At 45.6% G+C, this 20961-nt stretch overlaps 1 protein-coding gene across 2 annotated transcripts in view; it reads left to right on the plus strand.

Annotated features, from left to right (window-relative positions):
• Positions 1-9: 9 nt before the first annotated feature.
• CLCN6 (chloride voltage-gated channel 6) overlaps positions 10-20961 on the plus strand; it is a 73797-nt gene continuing 52845 nt past the window's right edge. The window contains exons 1-23 of one of the 2 annotated variants that reach the window (XM_074560725.1): positions 10-126; positions 954-1013; positions 2082-2147; positions 2705-2770; positions 3438-3504; positions 3920-4026; positions 4266-4392; positions 4975-5042; positions 5151-5209; positions 5874-6006; positions 6735-6848; positions 7101-7267; positions 8194-8320; positions 8697-8823; positions 9165-9318; positions 9419-9578; positions 9724-9830; positions 10434-10620; positions 11250-11407; positions 12241-12397; positions 13121-13228; positions 13885-14010; positions 15342-19362. In XM_074560725.1, coding sequence (XP_074416826.1) covers positions 43-126; positions 954-1013; positions 2082-2147; positions 2705-2770; positions 3438-3504; positions 3920-4026; positions 4266-4392; positions 4975-5042; positions 5151-5209; positions 5874-6006; positions 6735-6848; positions 7101-7267; positions 8194-8320; positions 8697-8823; positions 9165-9318; positions 9419-9578; positions 9724-9830; positions 10434-10620; positions 11250-11407; positions 12241-12397; positions 13121-13228; positions 13885-14010; positions 15342-15422 — 2610 coding nt within the window. In that variant the 5' untranslated portion in view covers positions 10-42 and the 3' untranslated portion in view covers positions 15423-19362. Of the gene's footprint in view, positions 127-953; positions 1014-2081; positions 2148-2704; positions 2771-3437; positions 3505-3919; positions 4027-4265; positions 4393-4974; positions 5043-5150; positions 5210-5873; positions 6007-6734; positions 6849-7100; positions 7268-8193; positions 8321-8696; positions 8824-9164; positions 9319-9418; positions 9579-9723; positions 9831-10433; positions 10621-11249; positions 11408-12240; positions 12398-13120; positions 13229-13884; positions 14011-15341; positions 19363-20961 lie in introns of those variants that run through there. The other variant, XR_012583974.1, reaches the window with a different exon arrangement.

Below are 20961 nucleotides of genomic sequence, written 5' to 3' on the forward strand. Positions count from 1 at the left end.
AGCGCGGCGGGTGGGGCCGGGAAGGGGCGGTGGCGGCGGAAGATGGCGGGGTGCGGGTCTGGGCTGTGCTGCCGGTGCTGCCCGCGCTGCTGCGGCGAGCGGGAGAGCCGCACCCCCGAGGAGCTGGTACGGCCGCCGCACCGCGCGCGACCCCCGCCCCGTCGCTGCTGGCGGCGCGCCCCGACACCGGGCCTCGGCCCAGCCCCGCCGCCGCGCCCGCTCCCGGGAGCGCCTGAGGGCGGGCGGCTGTGGGGGGCGTTGAGCGTTGCTATGGCGCTGGGCCTGGTGCCTCCACCTCAGGGCCCGGTACCTCAGCCGTCCTCGGCCCGGTACCTCAGCCGTCCTCGGCCCGGCGCCTCAGGGCCCGGTGCCTCGGCTAGTACCTCAGCCCATGCTCGGCCCAGCGCCTCAGGGCCCCGTACCTCAGCCACACTTGGCCAGGCACCTCACTCCATTTCCACTCTTTTGCCCCGCGTTGGGCCCAGTACCTCAGCCGCTGTTGCCAGTGCCTCGACCTGCACGGTCCCAGTAGTCATTTGCTTTGGCGGGGCCTGGCGTCCTAGCCTTTGTGGCCAGTGCCTCAGCCTGTACTGCTGCTCCTCACGGAGTGGCTCTGGCAGGGGCCTCTCCAGCTGCCCCGCATAGGAGAATGCTTTCTGTGCAAGTTTCTTGCCCTGTACTTCCCTGTAACCTGTTGCTGTAAAATAAGCTGGGATGTGGGTTTACTATGCTTTGGGGAGCTCCCATAGAGAACTAATGTAGTGTATTCTTGCTGAGGGGCAAGCTTTAAGGTAAGGCGCGAAGTAAGTGGTGGACTGGTAATCCATTCTCTGACTATAAGCAGTAGTAGCATAGGCCTTCCCTGATTTTGGCTTTGCTACCGATGTTCCTGAGCACCTGTATGTGCGTTCAGTCCCCTGATGGTTTTCCTTTCCCTTTTGTTTGTTTTGCAGACAATCCTAGGAGAAACTCATGAAGAGGAGGATGAGATTCTTCCACGTAAAGACTATGAGGTGGGACATTAACTGATAGCAGCTTTTGAAGTTAACATGAAAAGAACTGCAGACAAATTTTGATCTGTTTGAGTTTGTAATGGGGCAGATACTCAAAATGCATCACTAGTTAGGTTGCATTGGTATCAGCAGAAATACAAGAGCTGCTGTTACTGCAAAGAACTGTTCCTCATCATTATACATATCTGGGTTAAAGCCCTGTGAGTAAAGCATGAATATCCGCTGCTCGAGTCAGACTCTTGTTGAGAGAAAATTCATTTTCAGAGTCTGCTGCATTGTTCCACTTTTTTTAATGTGAGATTTACAGGCTCTAGTGGTTTTGTTTCATCATGACTGTAGAAAGCATCTGTAGCTTCTTGGTCACTGTTGCCTTACTGCTGTCTCTGATGTCATGCTGGCTCACAGCAGATATTCCCATCTATTGTATCCTCCTTTTTACAGGAGAATTTTGCTTTTTGTATGTCGGTATGGTGGCCCTCAACTATTTAGAGCAGTTGCTGTCAGTGTGAGTGTCATCAGATTAGCCTGTTACTGCTTGACTTGAAAAGGTGAAGTTGATGTAGACAGAAGCTAGTGGTACTTTGTGAGTATGACTGGGCAACTCTATATTGCTTTTAACTCTGTGCTGTGATAAGATTAAGAATTGATGCTGTTTATCTGGAGATGAATTCTTATCTAGTGTTCCTGATGTGGTGAGAGGTTAAATATAAAGATTTAATGTTATTCCCTGGACTGTCAAATTGGAGGTGTTTAAAGAAGTAAAGTCTAAATCTGTACAAACTTTAAAGTTGTATTAATCGGTCGTGTTCCTGTTTGGTTCCCTGTCTGTCTCAGCTTGGGCCATGAAATTGGTCTGTTCTTTCACTTCCTGATTCTCGGGGTCTGGCTCTGCTGGAAATATTTAAATGAAGTTGTTTACAGGAATTTTTTCTCCTACTGTTGTTTGCGAAACCTACTGTGGGGGTAGTAATGACTTTTGTAATCTTTTAGCAAGGTCTTCTATCTGTAGTTTTTTGCACAATCTGTTGCAGCTGGTTCTCTTAAATTGACCTTTTGGCATTCTTTCAGAGCTTGGATTATGATCGTTGTATCAATGACCCATACTTGGAAGTTTTGGAGAGCATGGATAACAAGGTAGGACCTTGTTCTTTCTTTTTCATTAGTTTGAGAGCTAGAACTGTGGAAATTGCCCAGAGAAATTTGCCCGGGGAGGTTGTGGATGCCCCATCTTTGGAAGTGTTCAAGGCCAGGTTGGATGGGGCTTTGAGCAACCTGGTCTAGTGGGAGGTGTCCCTGCCCATGGCAGAGGGTTTGGACTAGGTGATCTTTAAAGGTCCCTTCCAGCCCAGGCCATTCTGTGATTCTAAATACTCTCCACTGTGGAAAGTTTTTTGGGTTTTTTTCTTTATGAAATAAATTCTATATGCTCTCTTGGTTTCTCTATGAAAAGAATAAAAATATGCATGGAGATTATAGCTCTCAGCATCTATTCTGATCCTCAGGTTTAAAGTGAGATGTTCAGCGCTTTCAGTTCCCTATTTGCAGTTTGCTGTTGTCCCTGTCTTCCATGGATTTATCACTCTAGCTGTAACTTAGCTGTGGAGCCCCAAACTGCCTTTCTTTGATCCCCATTTCTATGTTGCTTTGACTTGGCTTTTTTTTTGTTTTTTTTGTATCCTCTTCCTAAACAGAAAGCGCAGAGATATGAAGCAGTGAAGTGGGTGATGGTTTTTGCTATTGGAGTCTGCACAGGACTGGTAAGGGTCGTGCTGTTTGGGGAATGAGGAACATTCAGGATACTAAACAGGAACAATTCAGAAGTCAATGGTCAAGGAGGAAACATTCCCCTTCATGAAGTGGAGATCTGAGTAGCTGAAGTTGTCTTTTGGGAATTATAGCATGGTTGTTGCTAGATTATTTTCCAGGAAACCTTTTTTTTTTTTTTTCCTTTAGATCTTGCTGTGCTTTCTTTGCAAAGTATTCTGGAAAATGTTTTAATTCTGCATGCAGGAATACTTGTCCAAAGTGAACACTTAATAAAAAAGGATGCTAATTTACAGTTGAACTGTATTTTATGTTTGACGTTACTAGCTTTCCTGCATGTGCTTTCTAGAGTGTTTGAAAATTAGCTTTGCTGACTGTATACCTCAGTTAAATGCCGGCTTTCTTTTGTACCCTGAAGTATGTGGTGGGTGTTAAAAATGCTACCAGATTAGTTCTCTGAAATGCATTTCTTCAGGAACAATTCTAGGATAGATCTGTGCCAGAAAGAACGATGGAGGTAGCAAATCTGAGCTTCTGAAGTTACTATTTTTGCCTCTGTCCTCCCATGTGTGCATAATTCTGGTAGGACTTACTAAGAGGGTGGTCTTTGTTACTTGTATGCAATAATTTCTGATGGCAGATCTGTCTTCTTTTTCATAGGTGGGCCTCTTTGTGGATTTCTTCGTACGACTGTTTACCCAGCTCAAGTTCCAGGTGGTACAAAGCTGTATCTTTTACCTGCTGTTCGGGTTCCTGTTAGACTCAAGTGACTTTTTTCTTTCTGTTGCCATGTTGTGCTCAGAACAGCTGACTCTCAGACTTTTACCATCAGTCATGTTGTTGATGATTAATCGAATTTTCAACTTGCTGATGTAATTCAGCCCTGGAAAGCAAGAAATGGTTCCAGTATCATGTACGTAGGCAACGTCTAATCCCTGAAAGAATGAGTGGTTCCCCTTCTTTGTAGTTCAGTCTTGAGCTCTGAAAAGGAAGCCTGGTTTCCTGATGGGTTGTGTCAGCTGCCCTAGCTGGATTAGGAAGTGCAGGCTCAGCTCCTGATGCCAGTGGGAATCCCCAGACAGTACCGAATGATTGCATGTTGGTGGGGAGAACATTGTTGTTTTCCTTGACTGTCCCTGCAGCTGTGGAAGAATGTACTGAGAAAGGCTGTCTTGCCCTGTCCTTGCTGGAGCTGCTGGGGTTCAACCTGACCTTTGTTTTTCTTGCCAGTCTTCTGGTCCTGATCCAAGTAAGACTTACGTCCACTGCTTCTCCTTACACAGCCTCTCTTTGCTCTCACACGTGTCCTGGGTAAGAACTTTCCTTCTTGCTGGAAGCCCTTTCTGCCCCAAGACATCGAAGTAGCTTCACAGTGCTAATTGCTTTAGCTAAGCAGGGTCTCTTCGTCACTTGCTGTGCTCTCTGATGAGATATTGTTGGTCAGCTATGAAATTGATGCAGCACAGCGTCAGTGTTTCTTTTCTACAGCCTGTAGCAGCTGGATCAGGAATTCCTGAAATTAAGTGCTACCTCAACGGTGTAAAGGTTCCAGGCGTTGTGCGTCTCCGGACAGTGGTGTGCAAAGCTATGGGAGTGCTCTTCAGTGTGGCAGGAGGTAAGAAGGATCTTGTTGGGGTAAGGAGTCACTGAAGGGGGAAAAATGCTGTGCCTGCTATACACGGGGCACAAAAGGCCTTTTCATTAAAATGATTTTGATGGGCTGGAGCAGAGTGATGAGCCCTGAATGCATATATAGAGTAGAAAATAGACAGAAGGATCAAGACAATTGGGGGAACAGGTACTTTTCTGTGTAGGCTAGTCAGAAGTCGCTCTTTTTGGCTCCAAGAGGGAGACCTGAAAATTCTCCAGAACATGTTGTCTAGAGCAGCCTGAAGGAGGCTATATTCTAGGCAGCAGGGCAGAGTAACTTGGGGAGTTCAGAGTACTTTAACAGCTGTCTTTGAATGGTTCCACCCACTTGGGAGCGCCAAGTTTGTGCAAGTCTTCACAAACATTTGTGAGGTTGAGGGGGCAGGGGTCAGCACCTTCCCTCACCTTGAGGGGAGAGGGAAGAGCTGCAGGCTTGGCACAGGTGACTGTACTATGGCATGGGAATGGTGGGCTGATCTTTCCTGGCATTGTCAGCAAGGGAGAGAGCTGGGGGGAATGTGTTGTCTCATCAGCCCTGTTTTTCCAGGTCTTTTTGTCGGGAAGGAGGGTCCAATGATTCACAGTGGTGCTGTCGTGGGTGCAGGTTTGCCACAGGTTAGTGCTCGCCTAGGTTGCTGGTCGGTCACACCACTGCTTTGTTAAAAGTACTGTGAGGAGCAAGTTGCCATCTCCTGTGTATCTAAATCTTTATTTTGTTTGTAGTTCCAGAGCATCTCTTTGAGGAAGATCCAATTTAACTTTCCCTATTTCCGCAGTGACAGGTACTGTACCCAGGATGTTGAGCAAGGGGGAGGAGGATGGGTGAGCAGACTTCCTTGGGAGAAGGGTGTTGGGGTGGGATGAATCAGTCCGTCAGTTTTTGATTTTCTCTCTAGTGTCCTGCAGTTTCATTCTGCAGCAAGACAACACCAGGAATTGGCTCTTCCATGCTGCTCTGCTCTGGTCTCTGTGTTCATTGATGTTCTCTTGGACTACTCAACAAATCTCTACCCGTTTAAAACCTTTAATGTGAATGGTTAAATGGCTTCATTGGTGGGAACAAACTCAGTTACTCACCCCTTATGACCAAGATACACTACAGAAAGGCTGGTTCACCTGAACGTGGACAAAATCTTGCCCTTCCCTCTCCGTAATTCTTTCAAGTGATGCTGGAGTCCCACAGTTTGGGGTAGTTCCTCATATACTGGGCAGTTGTGTAGTGTTTTTTTACAGAGTTTTGCTCTGTATTAGCGCTCCAGAGAAAGAGCGTGATTCTGCAACGACTTACTGAATAAATGATGTTGCCTGCCATGGCCAGCACTTCTCCCAGCTGTCACTCCTGTATCCCTGGGATATATCCATAAATGGGAATGGTCTCTTTGTGGAACCTAAGCATCTCCAGAGCTCTACTTTGCTAAACTGAGGTTGTTTTCCTCTTCATTTCAGGGATAAAAGGGATTTTGTATCTGCTGGAGCTGCTGCAGGGGTTGCAGCTGCCTTTGGAGCCCCAATTGGGGGCACTCTTTTCAGCTTGGAAGAAGGTTCCTCCTTCTGGAACCAGGGACTTACATGGAAAGTGGTGAGTAATGACTGTCTCTTTCTGCGTGTCTCTTCCTTGAGGTGGACCTGTGGGAGGGCTTGTGTGTGAGGGTGTTCAGATTATCCTGTGTCTCCTCCTGAGCTCTTCTGACAGGAGAGAGATTGTCTGCTCTTAGTGCTTCAGAATTACTACAGATCAAGAGCTGAGATGAGTCTGGTACTATCTGGAACTATAGGGCAACTCTGCAGGCAGCAGAATTAGTGTACCTGGGAGAATGGGCTTTTGTGCCTGGGCTCTTTGCAGTCCAGTCCTTTGGGAGCAGACAGAATAGGGAGGTGCTGGATTTCTTTCTGCTTTTCCTCTGCCTTGAGGAGTTGTATTGCAGCCATGCCATGTGCCTTCAGGTTGCCTTCTCTGCTTCTGGTGCCTGTTTTCATGAAGTGGACAGTATTTTAAAAACGTATTGGATTTCATTAATTTTTTTTGCATCTTTGACACACGCATACAAAAAAAGAGCATTTGCTGCAAGAATTACTAGGTGAAATTCCTAACTTCTTGTGCGGGAAGCCAAATCAGATGATTATAGTAGTCCATTCTAGCCCTGCTCTCTTTTACAGCAGGGAATGGGTGTTAAACCTCTTTAGGACTATTTTCCTAAAGCTTGACAAAGCTCTGAGGTTCCCCTGGCATAAGTCTCAAGGAAGAACTGACTGCCAATCTTAATTTGGGGAGTGCTTATTTTTTCCTTTTTGTTTTTACTTCCTCAGCTTTTCTGTTCCATGGCTGCCACCTTCACCCTGAATTTTTTCCGCTCTGGGATTCAGTTTGGAAGTTGGGGTTCTTTCCAGCTCCCTGGGCTGCTGAACTTTGGGGAGTTTAAGGTGAGGTTTAGTGCTCTTATTTCCCCCACCACCCCAGTGTCTTTTCAGTTGAGTGTTTCTGTTTTTTTCGATACGTGCTTGTATTTCAGTGAAGGGTAGTTGATATTTAGCTGCAGTACATTGATAGCCTAACACAGAATTGTTCTCCTTTGGTCATAGCTGCTGAAAGTCTCCTGGTGTGGAGACGGAAGCACTGGTAGGCAATTGCAGCAACTACTCTGATGCCTCTTTTTAACGCTTTTCTGCACATAGTGCTCTGAGTCTGATAAGAAATGCCACCTCTGGACGGCTGTGGACTTGGGCTTCTTCATTCTGATGGGGATTGTAGGAGGCCTTCTTGGAGCCACCTTCAACTGTCTGAACAAAAGACTTGCGAAGTACCGCATGCGGAATGTGCATCCCAAGCCAAAGCTGGTCAGGTATTTATGCTCTTTTGAGTCTGTGCAGGGATCTCTAATCTGTGTTCAGTGTCCCAAAGCAAAAGCATCAATCTAGAAGACCCAGTGAGAGGTATTGGAGGAAGTCCCAGACCTGTTATTTTTGAAATCACAAAAAGAAGCCTCCATAGAACTTTAAAGTGAACACCAGAAACCAGATGTTACAGTCCCTCTGCGTTTTTGTAATTACTCTGGTGGTACCGTGAGAGCTGCAACCCCCCTTACAAGGGCTATGTAGGGAGCTCTTGATAATAAAGGCTATAGCCGAACAAACCAGAGCTTTGTCTCCATGCAGTATTTTTTTTATGTCTTGTCAAAATGGATGTGGAAGCAATAGCTGATCCCACTCTTTTTTTTTTTCCTCTTTTTTTTTTTTTTTTAAATTGTCTTGGTTAATTAAATCCACATCTGAGCTATTTAGAGGGGGAATTGCCATGTAATTCTGGAAAAGAACTGTTTGTTTGCTCTAGGCAATTCCTAAAAAAGAAGCCCAGGTTTAAAAAAAAAAGAAAAAAGTGTATTTAAGCAGTTAGAAAAGAAATATGAGAGACTATGCATCAACCTGTCCAGTCCTGTCTAGACTTTTGCCCTGTAAGGATCTACAGAACATTGTTTCCATGTGAACAGCCTCATCACTGAACACTTCCCTGTGGCTTTTTATACGTGACTGTTAAGTGTTCTGTGGGCAGAAATAGCTCCTTTTTGGGGCAAGCAATTAAAAAGGGGAGTTAACGCAATCCCTGGCAGACAAGTCGTAATTCAGCTTGACTTGCAGGGTCCCCTGCTTCTGACGTTAAGCTGTGGTGACTGCTTGTTCTTGCACCCTTACCGAAGTCCTATGCAGAGCTGGGACTGGGTTACAGGGATGAGCGTGGCTTCAGTGTGTGGTTTCTATTGTGTACTTGCAGAGTCTTGGAGAGCCTGCTGGTGTCGTTGACTACCACGGTCGTGGTCTTTGTATCCTCCATGGTTCTGGGGGAATGCCGGCAGATGTCTTCCACCAGTCATAGTGGCAATGACACTTTGAGCCTGCAGGTGAGGGATCTTACGTGGAGATTTTATGTCCCCATCATATTGTTCACCCTCCAGAGAAGCACAAGCACATAATGAGCTTTTGACAGTGTGCAGTACATAACAGAATGTCAGTGAAAGCTACTTACAGTTGCAGGAGCTTAGGGTAATAATAAATAAGACTGCCCTTTGTGCTCTCGTACTTTGGCAAAGCAGCTCAAGCTGTGAATCAGGGAGCCCACTGATGTTGCAGGCCACATCTCTGCGATTGGTGTTTGGCCTGAACTTCCCAAACTGTGGGCTGACAGCCCTATACAGGAGGGTTACTCCCATTCTGCACAAAGGCTAATGTAGGAGAGAGTGGATTTTAACTGTTCATGTCTTTTGTGTCCTGCATTAGGGTATGTCAGAGGATGTGAATTCAAGCATTAAAACTTTTTTCTGCCCAAATGAAACCTACAATGACATGGCCACACTCTTCTTCAATCCTCAGGAGTCAGCTATCTTGCAGCTCTTCCACCAGGACGGTGAGTAGCGAGGGGACAGTGCCTTATCCCATGCTTAGGCCTCAGAACTTCATCTTGCTCGAAACAGCCTTGTCATAAGAAGCACAAGGCTGAGATATCTTCAGGCCTTCATGGCCCTGGAGGACTGCTAGTACAACAGGTGAAAGCCTCCTCCATGGGAGGAAAGGCCTGATTTTCCTCTCTTTTTCACTTTTTTGTTGTCTTCTTTTTGTATTTGGACTGGGACGCTAAGTTGCTGTTGTGAGACGAGCCTGCTGTGAGCTGAGGGTGGATGGTGCAAGACTACAGTCTTTGTCCGACAGACCTGTGCCCCTTTAGTCATGATTCTTCTTGTGTTGCAGGTACTTTCAGCCCAGTCACACTGTCCTTGTTCTTCCTTCTCTATTTCTTACTCTCCTGCTGGACATATGGGATCTCTGTGCCCAGTGGTCTTTTTGTACCATCACTGCTTTGTGGGGCTGCCTTCGGACGCCTGGTCGCCAACCTCCTCAAAAGGTGCATTGAGTATGCGTATGTGTGCGAGAGATGTGCTGCAGATGGATGCTGAGCTCTCAGTCAGGTTATTCTAATTGCCGGGCTCTGTGTTTTGCCCTAGCTACATTGGCCTGGATCACATCTACTCGGGAACCTTTGCACTGATTGGGGCAGCAGCATTCCTGGGAGGAGTGGTCCGCATGACAATTAGCCTGACTGTCATCCTAATTGAATCCACCAATGAGATCACCTATGGGCTCCCAATAATGATCACCCTCATGGTGAGTGCAGGGCCTTAGCTCAGGCTTCTTGCAGACTGCTTGAACATGTGCTCGCCCTGAATCTCTGTTCCTTCCAGGGCTATGATAAGCCAAGGAGTCTTGTACTTGGAGCAACAACTCAGTAGACCTTCCATTTGCTCTGCAGGTAGCCAAATGGACAGGAGACTTTTTCAACAAAGGCATCTATGACATCCATGTGAACTTGCGAGGAGTACCTCTTCTGGAGTGGGAAACAGAGGTGGAAATGGATAAGTAAGGCTGCTCATCTTGGCAGGGCTGTGGGTTAGAATTTGTGGTGGGGTTCTTGCTCAGAAAGGAATGCTGTAATGTGAGGGAATGATGCTTCATCTCCCATGAATCTGGCTGCTCTGAGGAGGAGGACTGCTGTGGGAGGAGTTGGGAGTTGCGCATCAGGCCTGCAGCGGGAAAGAGGTGCTGGAGCCCTTTCTGAGGAGGGTGGATGGGTGGAGATCTGAGGAACAGATTTATGAGGTTCAGCAAGAACTCTGAAAATGTTCCACTGGGCATTGCTGCTTGCAGAATTTAATCTTCTTCCCACCTTTCGTCTTTTCCCAGAAGTGCTTAACACTTTTTGTGTTATAAGCTGGAACCTTTTTCCTTGCCTATAGTGAATCATTGATGCAATGTTATGTTAAAAAAAAAAACAAATTGTGCCAGCACCGCTAATAATGCAGTGAAGATGAGCACACAGGTACAAGGAGCTGGCAGAATAAACTGCAGCAGAATCCTTCAGGATCTTGTCTTGGGACTGGTTTGTTTCCTCGTTTGTCCATCACCAGCCTTCTGTTGCTGACATATGATGCATGCAGCAATCTTGGATTTCTCTGTCCTCAGACTAAGAGCCAGCGACATCATGGAACCCAACTTGACGTATGTCTACCCACACACCAGGATCCAGTCCCTCGTTAGCATCCTGCGTACAACTGTCCATCATGCCTTCCCTGTAGTGACTGAGAACCGGGGCAATGAGAGGGAGTTCATGAAGGGAAATCAGCTCATAAGTAACAACATCAAATTCAAGGTAAGAAGTTGCTTGTTTGATAAGTTTAAGGGTAAAGAGCTTTGTTTTGCAGGTGGAAGGCCCTTTCTTTCGCTATCTTGGCTTTTGTCAGTGCAGAATTCAGGTCAGAGATAAGCACCTACTGCAACAGAAAATTTTCAAGGACTCAATTTCATTCCATTTTCTGGGTTTTGATAAGAAGAGTGGACTGCATTCTTAGAGGCAAAAGTTAAGAGGACAAAGTAACCTGTTTAGGATAGACATGGAAAAAATGTGGATTTGGCACTGAAGTACTGAACCCACCACTGAGATCAGTAGTAGGTGCCTAAATGCTTCTCTCCTTTGTAGGAGGGATACTGGGGCAGGTATTTCAGCCTCTTGGGAAACTTAAAATTTAAGGTCAGAATGAGTAATCAACATGCTTGTGGCATACTTGTGCTCTAGCAAAAAAGGGTGCCTGAGTTCCAAAATGCTAGGTTCTCTGTCCAAGGAGAGTACAGTCCTGTTGGGTCTTCTTACAAGTACTGCAGCAGCACTGGCTAAGGAACACTTTATTGGTGACATAAAGCTATCATCAAATAGTTCATAGTTGCTTTTAGATAACTGTTGACCTGCTTAGTGGGTATCTGAAAATTGTTTGCTGTATCCAGAAATCTAGCATCCTCACCCGAGCTGGGGAGCAGCGCAAGCGTAGCCAGTCCATGAAATCCTACCCTTCAAGTGAGTTGCGTAACATGTGTGATGAGCACATAGCAACGGAGGAGCCACCAGAAAAGGAGGATCTGCTGCAACAGATGCTAGAGAGAAGGTGAGGTCCTGGTAGGCACAAACATATGGAAATGGGGTGTTTCCATATGTTGAGATGTGTAGTGATGCTTGATACAGTCGTTCTGTATGTCAGAGGAAACAGTGCTAGTATCCACGTTTTAGAAGTGCCTTGGCAGGTCTCATCAGCCAGTGCTGGGGCTCACACCTGTGACCAAATTCCTAGGCTAATGGCTTGATGGTGTCCAACCTGTTAATTTAAATTTCCTTCAAACACTTATCCAGAAATATTTCCTGGAGAGGGTGGAATACCTGGGGAAATATCTTGTCTGTAGAAGTTGATGCCCTCTTGTCTGCAAAAACCTGAGGGCTCTGCAAAGCTCAGTTTTCCCAGGAGAGGAGCTAATGACTTGGTGCCATAAAATTGATACCACCTTCCTGGTAACCGGGCTGAGTCACCAGGCTTGTATTGCAGTTGCTTCCAAGCAGCAGGCTAGTCTGGTGAGTCAGTTTCTAACCTAGTGGTTGTGACTCTTATGAGTGGAGTCCTGACCCTGATGTTTTGCCAGATGCTTCAGCTGTTATTAGAATCTGAATAATTTGTCACTGAAAATTTCCTTAGTAGCAAGTGATTTGACATTGAGGGTTAGGAGAGTGTCTCCATTCTGCTGCTGTTGTCATGCTCTGCCCATGGTAATGGCTCTTGACCCCTCTCTGCTATTTTGTTTGGTGGAGAAAAGACTTGCTTGTCTAGCAAGAGTCCCTGAAATGTTCAGGAGAAGGCTGCAAAGAGCTGAAATAGCAGTTGTTTTGGAGGTGAGGGTATGTGTCTGTCCTTAAGTTCATTCAACTTATAACATGTTAAATCTGTCACAGATACACTCCCTACCCCAACCTGTACCCTGACCAGTCTCCCAGTGAAGAGTGGACCATGGAGGAGCGCTTCAGACCTTTGACCTTCCATGGCTTGATCTTGCGCTCACAGCTTGTCACCCTCCTTGTCAGGGGTGTTTGTTACTCCGAGAGCCAGTCGGTGAGTCTTCCTAATGAGGAATTCTAGCAGAGACATCCTTCCCCTCTCATCTGAGAAGGTTGGGAACAATATTTATGGGTTGCCAAAAAGAATCTATCTATTTTTACACTTTAAGGAATACATCTGTGTTTTAAAAGCTGCAGATGGATAATGTGAATTCTCCCTTGCAGCTCTAGAATAAAGAGAATTTAATTTATGTTTAAGCACCCCCTGGAAAAGAGGACACCTACTGTTTAAAAATAAACCAACAGACCCATTTGTTGCTTAAAGGTGCAATTCTATCAGAACTGGCGAACAGAAGGCAGATACTAAACACAAACAGAGCAACCAGCAGTTTATACTGTGTCGCTTTTACTGCTTTGTGCCAAGATCTTACCCGGAGTGTCAGCTGTATCATTGAGACCAGCAAGAGCACTTGTTTTTGAGGCCCATCTTTCACAAGGCTGGTTGGTTGCTGCCCTCCAGTGTTGAGTGTAGACCTGTCAGAGGTTGGAGAGCAGATCTGTTGCTCTCTCAGCTAAATGCCTGGATAGGTTTGGGCTTGCACTGCTGCATTCTGAGATGAGCTGCTAGGGGTACTTCTGCGAAGTTGTATGTATGGGCGTGGGTGGAGAAGGAGATCTGGGTGAGTGATTGGGAGGCATCGTTTGCTGTGCTGCTTGCAGCCCATGTACTGTCTGGGATGGTGACGCATGGGTTCAGTGGGATTTGTTCTAATTGCAGAGTGCGAGTCAGCCTCGTCTGTCCCATGCAGAGATGTCAGAGGATTATCCCCGCTATCCAGATATCCATGACCTGGACCTCACATTGCTGAACCCTCGCATGATAGTGGTAAGAGAGGCACTGCAGTATGGCAGTGTTTCCTGATATACGTTTAGGACAGTCCCAAGCCTTTAAGAAAAGCTGGGAGCATGTTTAAGTCCACCCTGGCGTGCAGTACCCAACATCCTGTATTTCTCATGCATTCAGTCAGCCTTGTCTGCACGTGGAAATCAATCCTTGTACCTGCTATGAAGTTACATTGCACACAGGTGCTTTACTTTCAGAACAAGACGTTGTCTGTCTGATTTAACTTCCTTCTAGATTAGACTCCTGCCTGAGTGAAATCAAACAGGCAAACTGCTGCTATCTATTTGTAACTCTGTGTGCTGGCAGCTCAGTCGGTGGCAGGCCTGTCATTGTCTTTGTGACAGGAAGGTAGCTGTGTAAGCCCAACTGCTTTTTTAATATACACTCTTATTTTCATGGACCTGCATTCAACCTGTTTAGAGGCTTTCTGCAGCATTGGGCTTTTAAGATCATGGGTTGCAGTGTTCAAACAAACTGTGACAAATAGAGGTTCCTGAAATAGTTTCATAGTTGTGGAGAGATAGAGGATGCCCACGGTCTAATACCCTGTCCAGAGATCAGTGCATTGGAGGAGTTGTAGAAATTGCTTGTTAGTGAAAATGCCTCTTGTAATTAATATAATTGTTTTTCTTTCTTAGGATGTCACCCCATACATGAACCCATCACCCTTTGCTGTCTCTCCAAACACTCATGTGTCGCAAGTCTTCAACCTGTTCAGGACAATGGGACTCAGACACTTACCTGTTGTGAACGCAGTTGGAGAGGTGAGTCCTTATCTCCATTTTGTCTTGGCTGAGCAATGCTTTCCAACTTTGGGAGAATTTAGATATCTTTTAACATCAAACAGAAATGCTTAAAGAGATCAGAACGTGATCTTCTTTAAGGCCCTGAAGCATTGTTGGTTACTGTGACTTTGTGTAGCTTTACTGTGATCTTTTGTGTCCGAGCCTGCTTCCCGCTTTCCCTGCAAAGGGCAGGACATGCAGCCTCTCTCCTGTCTGAGGCTGGCAGCAAGTGGAAGCTTTTACTGTCTTGTAACTGTTGAGAGGCCTCGAGCTCATCAGAGGCCGCTAATTTGGCATCCTCTTTGACAGCTTTATTCAAGGCCAAGAGCAGAATTTCCTGTGTTGGGGCAGGAGGTTTTTCGGCTGGAAGGGAACTTGCATTCTGTTGCTACTCGTAGGAGCAGCAAAATAGAGGAGTCTTTGAATGGTTTGTGCTTGATTTGCTGTACTTTTGTGTGTACTCTTTGTCATCTACAATGCTCAGGAATAGTCAGTAGGTGTCAGTAACTTCCTACAAACATAATGAGAAACTTTTTTCCTTAGGCCTGAACTGGTCTGTCCCTGTAACACAGCAGTGCTTTCTCTGCCTCTTGGGGTTACTAATAGCTACTCTGCAGAGCCTTTTGGTTGAAAACAAGAGATGCTGACTCATTCCATGCTTAGTACAAGATGCTCTTGCAGTACTAGAGAGCAGCCTAGTTCTAAACTCTTTTAATGTGTAAAATCACTGAGGTGTTTCATCACATGTGATTTGAATGTTTCCCCAGCAGCTGGGAGAGGGTCCCTTTTGTGACCTGCTGGCTAGCAATGGCCAGTGTGCTGTCCCCATTTAGCTAGTCTTTACCCTTTCTCTGTTTTGGTCTTTAGAGCTTCCTACAATGTATCTGATACAAGCTATCTGCAGTCATGTCATGTAGCATACCAGAAATGTCTCAGCTTTGTTATTTCCAGTTACAGTTTTCATTTTCCAAAGGATTTAGTTACAATCGTATGCTGTCTAACATGGACAGGATTTCCCTTCCTTGACAAGTGTAATTACTGCCGTGTCCGGACACAATAGCAGCAGTTAAGCTGTCCATTTGGGTGTAGTTAAAGCAGCGTCTTGCCTGTAGATAAGTGCTGGAGGAGGGAGGGGTGTTGCTTTGTCGAGATTTGAGCTCGAACCCACTCTAATTCAGCATTGGTCAAGAACTGCTTGCAGGTTCCCTCTTTTTTGGGGGTTGGAAAGAACAGCTCTACCATGCACGTCTCTTAGTGGCACATCTGTGATATTGACTTGTATCTTTTTTCCTCTTTTCTTCCTCTTTAAGATTGTTGGGATAATCACTCGGCACAACCTGACCCACGAATTTCTGCAGGCAAGACTGAGACAACACTATCAGACCATTTGATGCCCCTGCCCACCCTGCCCCACTGTCGGTGTGGCTACCTCCCTCTTCCAAGCCTGCACACGCGCTCGCAATCTGCTTGGACCCCACAAGGCCCAAGACTTGCCGTTTGGCTTCTCACATGCATATCAAGCCTGGGGAGCTGGAAAACATCTTGCTAGCCAGAGAATTAGAGGAGCTGCCTGAGCCCAGAGCTGTTGGTTGGTCTCAGGCACTTGGTTTGACCACTCTTGATCCAGGTTTTTTCTTTTCCTGTGCCCCAGTTATGTCCTTTAAACAGATGTTGTCCTAACACTTTATGTTCTCCTATTTTGTTTTGTTTTGTTTTTTTAATGGTTGGAAAAAAACCCCATCTAGCTCCACTGTGGCCTGTGCAGAGAACTGCAGCATCTTTTCCCTGTCCTCCTGTATGTCTCCTTTTTCCTCTTCCTCCCTTGTTCCTGCAACTGTTGCCTTACTTCTGTGAGAAGGGGGTCACTGTCAAGGCTGAGAGGAGATACTGAAGTCTGCAGTTATCAAATAGCTGCCCTGGAGGATGGCTTTTCTCAAAAGTGACATTAAAGAATCCAACTCTTTGGAAATAGACCTCTCTTTGCGGGTGCTCCCATTTGCCCATGTTGTCCTCAAACCAGGACACCTGTTTTTCCTCTCTGGCTTCATTTGTTCCTAATTTCTCCCCTTCTTTCATGGGGAAGCGTCCCTGCTGTGATGTTTTTGACAGCAACTGGCTTTTGAGAGCAGCTGAGCAAATCAGGAGTTCAAAACAGTTCAGTTACTGTTTGGGATTATAAATATTTAATGCATTTGCAAAGCATCTCAGAGAAGGGAGATCTTTTCCCTCTTAGCTCTTGCTATTATCTCCCTGTAAGAGACTCTTCTAAGGCACTTTGTGGCACTACACTTTGTCACTACCCTGACACTCCTGCATTTCTTGGCATTTGTAGGCACTTTGTCCTTGAACAGTGAGAGCCTGGGACACGTTTCCAGAGAGACCAGGGAACCCAACATCTGCAGAGCATGGTGAAGTGTTCCTTTCTGGAGGCAAATAGAACTGATGCCCTGTCTCAGGGCTTGGTTGAATTATCTCTGTGTCATGAGAGGCGCTGGTGTAACTTCAGGCTGCCATACGGGAGGGACACTTGGTGCTAGTGACTAACAGACAGGATCTGCTGTAGGGGTGATATGTGGGGCTGTCTGTGCTCTAAAAATGCTTGGGATACTGTTTGCAACTGCAACTACCGAATATCTGTAAGGGGAAAATCAGCACTTAGAAGCCAGTTGCAGCCAGTTCACTGCTTTAGCAGGCACCATCCTGGCCAGCACCTGTATTGTTCCAGCAGGCACCTGCCCTCCTGAGTTTTGCATACAGATAACCCTCAGTGGGAAGCCAGCATTGTGCCTCCAGGGTCTGCAGAGCTGATTGGCTTGATAAAGCACAGAGCATTCTGTCATCGAGAGACTGGGCCAAGTAACATGGGGAATGTATCCCAGAAAAGCTTCTACACAGCCTCTTAGCACTCCGATTAACCTGTTGTCTGCCATAAGGAGCTAGCTACGTGAGAGTTGTGCCAGAAGGAAATTATTGTATTTTCTGAATTCAGGAGCTCATCTATGGTGAAGATTTTCCTTACTAAGCCTGAAGCCTTTCCTTACATGTGTCAAAACACTGATTGGTCCAGAGCACTGCTCTGCAAACTGCTGGCTGCTTGAGCCCTACTACAGTTAGGCTTAGGAGTAGGTTTTGTGCCCAGGGCACTAGCCGTGATCTTGACGTAGGGCTCTTTAAGTCACTGGAACTCATAGATGTTCATAAAGCCTTTGCAGTTCAGATAGGTGGTGGAAAGATGTATTCTCTGCCTGTGCGTACAATAAAGACAGCAGCGTCAGGGGAGGCTCTTGAATTTTGTCCAGCAGATGAGAGAAAACTTTGTCTTACAAGTGGTTCCTGAGGCCAAGTTTTAGGGTAGAATTGGTCCTTTTTGGTCCAAAATTTTTGGTCCAAAAACCAAAAAATTTGGTTTTTGCAAAGCTGTTTGTAAGCACTTAGATTTTATTTTTCTTTTAAATTTTTATTTCTCTCCATTGACATCTGGAGACAGTTTTTTCTCTTAGTGTTCTTTCCCACCTGCTGCCTTATTAAGAGAGGAAGGGCAAGTCTTTGTTTTCAAGAATGGATTTATATAATTTCCACAAAGGAAAGAGTGGGCTGTGGTACATGCAATGGCAGCTGTTGCTAAGGAAGCTGTGCGTGTCCCAGCACCTTTTGTTAACTATGGCCTCTCTCCAGGGCTGCTTGGGAAGCGATTTACCTAAAAACCGGCAATATATTCATTCTTTTTCCTTTCTTACTGTGGAACTTGCAGCAGCAGCTCTTGTCTCCTCCACTAAAATAGTTTTGCTGGCTTATGAATATCCTAGATGCATTTCAAATAAGGCATGCAAGCTCCTAAACGTCCAAGAGTAAAACAAAGTTTTTTTCCTCCAACCAATATCCATCTTGCGCCTTCAACCTAGCCTCTTTAGCTGGGACAGGTGCAGCATGTTCCTTAGAGCATATAAATTGGCATCAGCTACTGCTCTTGACTTGCAAGTTGTTTCCCTGTAAGTAGTGTAAGGATGTTTGTTCTCTCTGAATAGTCTCTGCAGATGATTTCTAAAATGCCTGTGTTCCCTGAGCTCTGATCTTGCACTGAGCTATGCCAAAAAACTTCCAGCACCCTTTTGCACTTCCTGAAGCTGGACTGTAGGTCTGAAATATGCTTCTGTTAACCTACCTTTCATTCGAAGGATTTGTGCTTGTGGGCAGTTAGAAATCACAGGAATCCTGTTTGGATGGGATTTCAGATCACTCTGATGTGGAATTAGCAATCCCATACTGTCAGAGCATCTGTCAAGAATGCCCTGTGTCTCTCCATGACAAATCTTCTTCCTCTTGCTCATGTTGAGTGATGGTTTGTGGAAGGTTCCTTCTCTGCCTGCACGTGAATAGGGCTCCTTAGATTGTTTGGTTTGAGCTGGACATGTCCTGTTTTATTTCATTACACAAACTGCAGCAGTATGTTTTGCTGCAGGATATCTTGTCATCGCTACTGAGGCCTGGAGTTAGGCAATCCAGACAAGACAGGCTGAAAAATCTTCTCAAGGTTTGTCTGAGCACCAACCGCGCTTCCCCATGAGAAGGCCACATGCCTTCAGCCAGCTGTTAGCACTGTCTGCTCGGCCTGTGCATCTGTCTTATTCAAATGTTTTAGCTGGAAAACACACCCCTTTCACTCTTTCAGTAAATAAGTTTTAAATGAGGATGGTGGGTGACCCCGTCAGCTGCTCTAAAGGGAGATCTCAACAGTGTGCAATCACTGTTATGTAGGTTGCAGAAAGGGAATTACAAGTTCACGTGTCGTTTGGGGATGCAGCATTTCCCTTTTGCTAAGGACTGATGCAAAGAGGCTTGTGTTGAACCAGTCTTGTTCTCACGCTTTGGCCACTAAATTCCTTTCTTACAGCACACTAACTGCTTCTGCTCTGGCTCTCGCTGTTTAGTGATTTACCAAGAAACTTCCTTCTAACGTAGGTGCCTGTAACCTTTTACTCAGAGCAACACTAAAGGAATAGTAACCAAGAACTGGATTAGTATTGATGGCAAAAGTTAGGGGGTAGTATGGGGCGTTCTCCCCTGCCTCATGGTTTCCTGTGCAGTGTTAATTATGCAGTTTTGAATTGTTAACTTACTGTGAGCCATTCCAATGGTAGCGACTTATCTTTCCATTTGGTTTTTTGCACTGTTTTTTGTTATGAAATTATGTAAGCTAATTCCACAGTGTATATAAATTGTATTTTTTTTAAATTTGTATGAATATATTTTTATTTGAACTATGGCACTTGGGAAGTATTCATGTAACCGTAACATGTCTGAGAGTAAAATGTTTGTGTGTCTCCTTCAGCACTTTCAAGGCCTTTTGGTGTTTCTAGTGTTGTCTTATTTTTGCCCTTTATTATAATAAAACCGGTAGAACATGGCAATATCCAAGAACATGATTTGAGGTAGATGAGTAGTTGCTATTTATGAGCTGTCTGGATTGAACAGTTTGTGCAGAAGGTGCTCTGAGGCTGGGCAAAGAATTAGCGCAATCCTTTAGGTTGCGACCACTCCCGTGTTCTCTCACAACGGCTGTTTAAAAGGAGGGAAATATCATGTGTATGATAAGGAGCTGAAATGTGCACATTGTGCTAGAGGCGAGTGCTGCTTTTCTTACCTGGGAACTCTTGCTTTCCACCTTTCTCCCAGTAAGTTAATGAAAGACATTTAGAGTGCAGTGTTAACACCTCTTGTTTTACAGGTAGCCTTTCCGGGATGTGAAAAATCTTCATTGCATCCTTAGCTTTTACTTAGTTTGTGGCTATCTTTTCTGCTTTATCTTGCTGTCTACCTTACAGAGAAGAACTTATGACAATTTTTGATCTTTCATCACATGCTTACAGGCCAAGAATGTGAGCAAGTAGAAATATCTGACACAAAAGCTCACTACCTTTCCATGTTTGTGCTTTTTCTCTGGATGAGGTGGCTGTGTTGCGCAGGATGCACACAGGAGCTCTCTGATACACTCTAATACGAAGTCAGCCAGCAGCTCGTCTGGCTCCTGCCCTCGATCTATATTGGTGTGTATGTAATGACGGGGAGAGCCTGAAATAGATGAAGGCATCTGTTAGGAGAGGACAGCAGAAAATCTGGGTTTGGGAGCTAAATAAGAAGTGCCATGATGGTCTTAAACACTGCTCCTAGCAAGGAAACGGAGTGGAAGAGTGAGTCATCAGTAAAAAAGAGCGGGAGGAATTCTGCTTCAGCTCTGCTGCTGCAGTGATGTAGGAGGAAATGGGAGAAGCATTTCCGTCCTAAAATTGAGGTACATCACCTGCCACTTTAGCATAACAGTAAAGAAGGAAATAGATTGTTTGTCTTTTGTCTGCTTTCTCACCTCCCACCCTGAAAAAAGGGGGTGGGAGGGTTGTGTCTGTCCATGCTCACAGACACAGCTTGGCAATTGGTGGTATGGCAACTTGCCCGCAGCCAAACCTACTAAAGCAGCCAGCTGGACTCATGCAGGTACCAGACGCTTGGTAAGAGCCTCTGTCAGCTGTAGGGCTGCTTTGGGCGTCAAGATTATATGCAAGGTGACTTCTACTACAGACAATAAAAGCAATAAAGTTTCTTGCCTGAAGGAGGAGGGATCAAAACCAGTTAGAAGTGGTGGTTTGTCTTGCATTTTATCATGGGTAATAGTGGTTAGTAGAAGAGCTGCATAATACCTTTATGCTTAAAGCAACCAACTTCACGTGTCGATTAAAATCCCTTTCTACCAAAGTTTATAGATTCATTAAATCGACCTGTGTGTCATGACCCCTGTACCTGTAAAATGTGCATCTAGCAGAAGAATTTAGTGCTGTTCAGTGAGATTATTTTCTAATGCTTTGCTTTGCTGGCAGGATGCAAGCTGCCCGCTTTAGCGTGCGTACAGCCACATCCAGGTCTGTCTCAGGCTCGGCA

This window comes from Larus michahellis, chromosome 16, assembly GCF_964199755.1.
Source record: "Larus michahellis chromosome 16, bLarMic1.1, whole genome shotgun sequence".
Classification (NCBI taxonomy): Eukaryota; Metazoa; Chordata; class Aves; order Charadriiformes; family Laridae; genus Larus; species Larus michahellis.